The sequence below is a fragment of the Pyxicephalus adspersus genome, chromosome 7, assembly GCF_032062135.1.
Source record: "Pyxicephalus adspersus chromosome 7, UCB_Pads_2.0, whole genome shotgun sequence".
Classification (NCBI taxonomy): domain Eukaryota; kingdom Metazoa; phylum Chordata; class Amphibia; order Anura; family Pyxicephalidae; genus Pyxicephalus; species Pyxicephalus adspersus.
The window spans coordinates 48,899,908-48,906,638 of NC_092864.1; the positions used below are offsets into that span (position 1 = coordinate 48,899,908).

The following is a 6,731-nucleotide window of genomic DNA, read 5'->3' on the forward strand; positions in this document are numbered from 1 at the left end:
AATAACTGTGTACTGTAGTCTTCTTCATGGGTAAATAAGGCATCCCCCTGAAAATAAGCCCTAGAGCATATTTTGGCCTTCAAAAAAAAATAAGACAGTGTCTTATCATCGGGGAAACAGGGTAGTAAGCTAAGAAATTAATTCTTGCAAACCGAATTAACCTGCATTCTCCAACTTTGCAGGATTGTATGAGTGTTTTGCAGAAACATATACATTCTGAATGCGTTTATTTAGTCCAAGCAGCTGAAAAAACTCCCAAAAATTTACCCATTGCAAATTCACACAATATATAGAAAACAATTTCAAGATCTAATGTCTGCCTTTAAATGTACAATTTAGTAACAAGAAACTTAGTACATATTGGCCTATTTTTTATTTTATTGTGAAGAAGTGCATAAATGACCAATGGGGAGGCAAAAATGTTGTAAGGTCAAGCTAAACTTTTACAAAAAATATCCATACTTTGTTTACAAAAATGGTAGCATCTTGCAGTCATGTTGGAAAATAGATACACACCATGAAGATTGCTGACTTCATAGACAAACATTTAATGACATTTAAACATTTCATCCAAGAAAACAGAGGCTACAAAGGTAATTTAGTTGAAACCCAAGAACAATTTGCCTTTTCAATAATTTATTTAACAGAAATATCAATATATGTAATTATTCATTGTGGAAAAAAGTAAGTAAAAATACCCCTTAGTTGCAAGATGTTTATCGATTTACTTGCAAGAACTGTCTGTTTTATGTATCTCCCCAAAATTACAATAAAACATAAAAAGGGTTTCATAAAGCCGTTTCATAACCCCTTGTAGCCTAACATTTTCATTTAACACATTTTGATAAGATGTAAATTCAATGTTCATTTTGGTGTGATGCCACAGTTAGCATCATTTATTAAATAGCTAAATTCCTCAAAGCCTGTTTTTTGAGTAAAAGTTTAAAAAGCAAACTGGAGTCTTACTTTAATGTTTTTGCAAAACCTCCTATTGGGTAAGACCGGCACAATCACCTTCTGATTTTAGATGCATGCACTTTAATACCAATTTTGCAAAATATCTGCAGATCCCAGAATAGTATATTGGGGTTCTTGGAGATTTATTTTAGCATAATAAATGGATTGCTCCTGCGGCTGGCATAATAACATCACACAAGTCAATAGAATGGAGAACACCAAACCCTCGATATCCACCTACCAACTCCCAAAAGAGGTTTTTATTATTGGTACCTAATCTGTAAAACAAATACCAATTTCATGGATATGTGGTAGTGAATGTAAATGTCTACTTACTTTTTCCACATGACAAAATTGCATTTTTATTTATTTAGCCATTTGGAAGTAAGAGTACAGTGTCCATTTTATGTGTTTTTTTGTATATCATCTTTTTTTATATATAAAGTTTAAATGAAGATCTAAAGTTCGCAATTCAAGTTGTTTAGGAACGTCAAGTGTTTTCATAAGAACACACATTTAACATGTTTATACCAAGATCTTTCAAATGCTGTTTTTTTAACTGACAAAAAAGCTGAAGATTTATCTGCTTATGTATGTATACAAGTATTTATGCAATGGTGGATTGCTTGAGAGTGCTTTTCCTGTATGCTATGAACCCCAAGAAGTCAATAGGTCACCAGGACATCCAAAGCACTTGTCTCATATTGGGACAGCCTGAAAGCAGATTTTCGTAGATAAAAGAAGACCTATTTCATATACTAAATATTTGTTCCCTGAGTTTAGTCTCACCTGGCCACATCCAGGGGCAGTGCATACAAAAGGTTTATCATCACTCATATTCTACAGGTCCTTGTTATTACCTGCCAGGGAAAACAAAAATGATCACATATCCATGTACCATATGGCTGTACAATTACATTCATTTGCACATACATTACATAAATCACACATTTTGACAATACATGTATGCATAGCTTTTTGTTATTTTCAAGTGATATAAATAAACTTCTTCAACAAGCCACACATTACAAATAGTTTTTTTTTATCAGTAAGACTTAACGTAAAACTTAATCTAATTTGCCCTTTATTAAATATATTAAACAGTAATCAGACCAGATTTTGTAATTTGCACACTAGCAAATTATAGAAGGTCTAGAAGTGGCCCTGCACACAGACAACCTATGGTAATCTGATAGCTTTTCCACACACACAAGATGCAGGTCACTGGAATGTACAAATTTGTTTGGAGACAGTGGCTTCATTTCCTAGCTAAACATAAACTAGTGAAGGGAGACGCTGGGGACATTTTGTTGGTATAACTCTGTATGTACATTTTGTAGCTGTGATAGCTTGTAGCTGTGCATCTATTCATACATACCTCACATGCCTTTCACTTTCTTTTTAACACTTAGAGGTCTAGTCATTGCTTAGCATCTATTTTATGTCTACTCATCTAGAGACACTGATTCTACTCAAATACAGGGATGCTGGAAAATATAGTCTGGCATCTATTGATCTTCCCTCCAAGTGCCACACAGTCACAGCTGACTGACCTGCCTCTCATATTATTCTACAAAGGAAGTGAACTGTAGTGCACTGTGGAAGTACATTTACCCCATTAAACAGGTAGGATTCTGTTTATCGCTTTGCTTCTATAACTTTTAGAAAAGAACCTATTACTAATGGAAACTGTTCTGTGAGGTTTTGCTCTACGATTTGTTGCTATTATTGTACACAGGAGGCTAAAGCAGAGAAGTTGGGAGTTAATAGATGCAGATATGTAGAAAAGTAAAGGAATAGGGATACAGAGGGGGCTGCAGGGCTCAAGAGGTTTCACAGAAAAAGTAGGAAAGTGGTGCAACAAAAATTAAAAGATATAATTATATATATATAAGTACAAGTTATAAAAAGTTCTGGCAGCAAGTTACTTTAAGATCATGGCATTTCCAACACCACGTGTTCTGTTAACCTTTAACACAACTTTAAACACAGCTTGCATATTGTGACACTAAAACTGGCTCTTCTAATATACCACTAGTGGATCTGTGGCGGCAGTGATGCAGATCTGCAAACTTGAAATGCCTTCCTTGCTTACACTAGGTATACTACTTGAGAAATAATTCAGGCTACGACTATTATGATGGTATAAATGGAAGGTGTGGGGTTTACCAAATGTTTGCTAAAAGGTTGGTCAAAGCTATAGCACTTCCAGTTAAGATATTATATTTAACATTCCTAGAAGGCTGCTAAATGCTGCTTTGTGCTACTGAAATACATTTTAAATGTAAGCTTTTCAAACTGGAATGTACAAAATGCCAGTAGGGAAAAAACAGTATAACTCAATGTACAAGAATTGCACGAATTCGTAAGCACTGCACTCTTTTGTATGTTAAAATATCAACAATTGTATTTAGCATTTATACACTAATAGTACATATACCTCTCTCTACTTTAACCTAAGGGGATCCTAAAATAATTACAGTCAATCTCCAAGCTAATATTCTTTATGTCTCAAGAAGATATACTCAGTCATCCGGGCTAAATAACAGCCACCATCATTTATCCAAGACTAAAGCTACGTACACACGTCAGATTTTTATCGCCCGATAATCGGCACCTGCCAATTATCGGGCGAAAATCTGCCGTGTGTACAGCCGGTGTCATGTCGGTGTCGTCCATCGTCCGGACGACCGACCTGCCGGATCCACGGACGATGGACGACAGCCGATCGTAATGAAAGGGAAGGGGAGAGCGCGCAGCAGGGTGCCGCTCCGTCGCTCTCCCCCTCCCCTCTCCATAGAGCATGAACGGTGCTGTATGTACAGCACCGTTCATGCATTGTGCACTCCCTTGTCGTTGGAAAGGATCGTGAAAGATCCTTTCCAACGACAAAAATTGCAAGTGTGTACGCAGCTTAAGATAAATGAATGCATGTGAATGAATGTCATCATGGCTCTAGCCCTGTGCAGGAGGCCCTAAGTTCATGGTTTGTGGGTGGCCCTCTCTGCATCATCCAGGGACACAGCACTTCACATGAATGGCCTAAAGACATTAAGAAAAAAGTAAGTATGGTATACTATATCACACAAGCAATTGTGTAGCCGGCACTTTTAGAACTACAATTCGTTTTGGTTTGGAAATTGGTTATTAAATTCAATACATGATTTATGTAGCTGCAGTTCCCGCTATTTCTTATAGTTTAGAAAACAAATAATAACATTCAATACATGATTAAAAATTTGTGATCAGGCAGGGTTTTTTTTGTAAAAAGGGACTGATCTCTCTGTGCAACTGTCAAAATTGCTGAGCTGTGCATATGCAGTTCAATGTAAATTGTCAGGGTACCCAAATTACCAGCTTCCCCTGCGGTTGCTGGGACTCAATGTTACATCATCCTGGCCCAGCCAATCCATATGGCAAAAGATTGCATCTAGGAAGAGAAGAAGTAAGAAAATTGCAGTGTCCTGCAACAAAACTGGAACAGTTTAGTGGGATGAAGTTCTACTTTAACGTAGCCACAGTTCCAGAAATATGTTGAAATTTTGAGTTAGCCAACAAAACTGCAAACTTGCCAGTGTGGCACCAGGCATCATTGTTCAGAACATTAAGCAAAGGGTAAGTTTTACAGGCTGAACCGATTTCCAAAAAGTAGAAAGACAATGAAAGTCAAAGAAACTATTAGATTATTGTACTAACCTAACACACCAGAAACCTTATTTTGAAAAAAAGCATATGAACAAAAAATCTGAGAAATACATAACTGAAAACAAGAATTTGCATAGTGCTGGTGTGTCCCGAGCCACTCTACCCCATCGACTCTTTTATGTCCAAAGTCCCAGGCACAGAAGGCTGCAGAGATGTTTACAAACCACTGTTTAAAACAAGGATTGTGAAAACAAAACATGCAGACTGAATGTGTCCAGAAGTACTCGATAGAAACAAAACTTCAGTTTACTTCTGCTTTAGACAGGAAACACAACACAAAGATAAATAAAACAACTCTTTGTTTATGAGAAGATTTGTATAAATAAGAAAGCTACTAAAATATGTTCACCATAATATTCAGTCATTTCCAAAGGGGGTAACTATGACAGCTGCTGCATACAAGTTTCTCAGACGGCAATTCTAAATATTTGCAAAGCTTATATTACTTACTATGATAAGAAATAAATATCCTTCTCCAGGAAATGGGAGGTTGGTGTCAAACATTAAAGCTTTGTACAGACCTGGCTCAGTGACACTGCGTGGCTTCCAGCAGCTGACAAGCAGTAACTACACCGCAACTTCATTGCCACTCTGAACATCGCCTAAAGGTTGTTTTAATGTGAAGGCATGAAAATGTTATATACGTACACAGCATATTATTAGTGGCCCATCTCAGGTAAAGGAAAAAAAGTGACGTATTGACTGCAAGCAGGTCATTCAGGTAGATTGATCCAACAACAGCCCCCAGTGGAATGTGCTATGCCTCAGGAAGGTAGGCACTGACCCCAATTACTCTAAGCTGCCTGTTAAGGGACATTATTTTTCTACTTGAGCACCAATGTAAATGGAATATTTGTTCCCCACTGCCCACCAATGTAAAAGGGAAATTCCCCCTCCCGATAACCACCAATGTAAGGGCATTCTTCCATTGCCCACCAAGGAGCCCTACTTTCTCCTGATGACCACCAATGTAAGGTTGCATTTATCTTCTCAATGGCAACCAATGTAAAGGGCATTATTGCTTTTCCTGTCTTCACCAAGTGTAAGGAAACATTCTTCCTCTTGCTAAATGACAACTGAGGGGAACATTCTTTCTCACACTGTCCACCAATATATTAGAGGGTTCATTCTCCCCTTCTGGCCACCAATGTAAGTGACCATTCTGCCTACCAATACCGACCAATTCTTCCTCCTCCAACCCCCCCCCCCCCAAGGGGCATTCCGCTGATCACCAATATCAGGGGACAATTTATTTTCTAATGAATATGAATGTAAGGAGGCTTTCTTAGTCTTAATGAGCACCACCTTTGATGAAGGGAGGTACGCCACTGACCACCAACATAAGGCAGCATTCTACCATCTGATAAACACTGATGTAATTGTCATCAGTGTAAAGGGGCAATATTCCTTCTGCTGATCACCAACCACCATCACCAAATCAACAACCATCCTTTCTCTTGCTGATCATCAAGGTAAGGGCGCACTGTGGTTTCAATTACCACCAAAGTGAAGGGAAATTCTACTACTTACCACCAAGGAGAAGGGACATGCTTATTCCCCCAGAAAGGTTTAGACACTTCCTGTTATGGGGAGACAACTGGGATCTTGCATAGTCACTCTGTCACATAGAAACTACGGAATACGGACACATGTGGACACATATTGTGCAGGCAAAGGTCCACCATGATGACTGTGAGCTCGGCAATTCAAAACGACTTAGAGCTTGAAACTGAAGTATATGCATGCAGACAACAAGCTAGGAGGTTGAAGCATATCAGCAAAAGTAAAAGTGAAAAAAGCAAAGCAAAAGTGAAAAGTGTTTTCTAGGACAAACAAAACGCCATAGCAATTGTTTACAAGCAAGCAAGAATACATATTTATAAATTGATAGGGGATGTTTAGAAGTATCTCAATGTTTACAAGGATGTATAAAAACAATTCTTTCTTTACAAAAATATTTACCGTATTTTTCGGACCATAAGACGCACTTTTTTTCCCCCTAAAGTGGGGGGAAAATCAGGGTGCGTCTTATGGTCCGAATGCATATTTTTTTACTTACCTGTATCCCC

General features: G+C 37.9%; 1 protein-coding gene across 6 annotated transcripts in view; it reads right to left on the reverse strand.

Moving 5' to 3' along the window:
* Positions 1-6,731, reverse strand: part of ATF2 (activating transcription factor 2) — a 61,907-nt gene that overhangs the window by 52,045 nt on the left and 3,131 nt on the right. For 2 of the 6 annotated variants that reach the window (XM_072418372.1, XM_072418370.1), the window contains exon 2: positions 1,747-1,817. In XM_072418372.1, the coding sequence (XP_072274473.1) occupies positions 1,747-1,794 (48 nt within the window). In that variant the 5' untranslated portion in view covers positions 1,795-1,817. Of the gene's footprint in view, positions 1-1,746; positions 5,847-6,731 lie in introns of those variants that run through there. The other 4 variants (XM_072418374.1, XM_072418373.1, XM_072418371.1 and 1 more) reach the window with 4 other exon arrangements.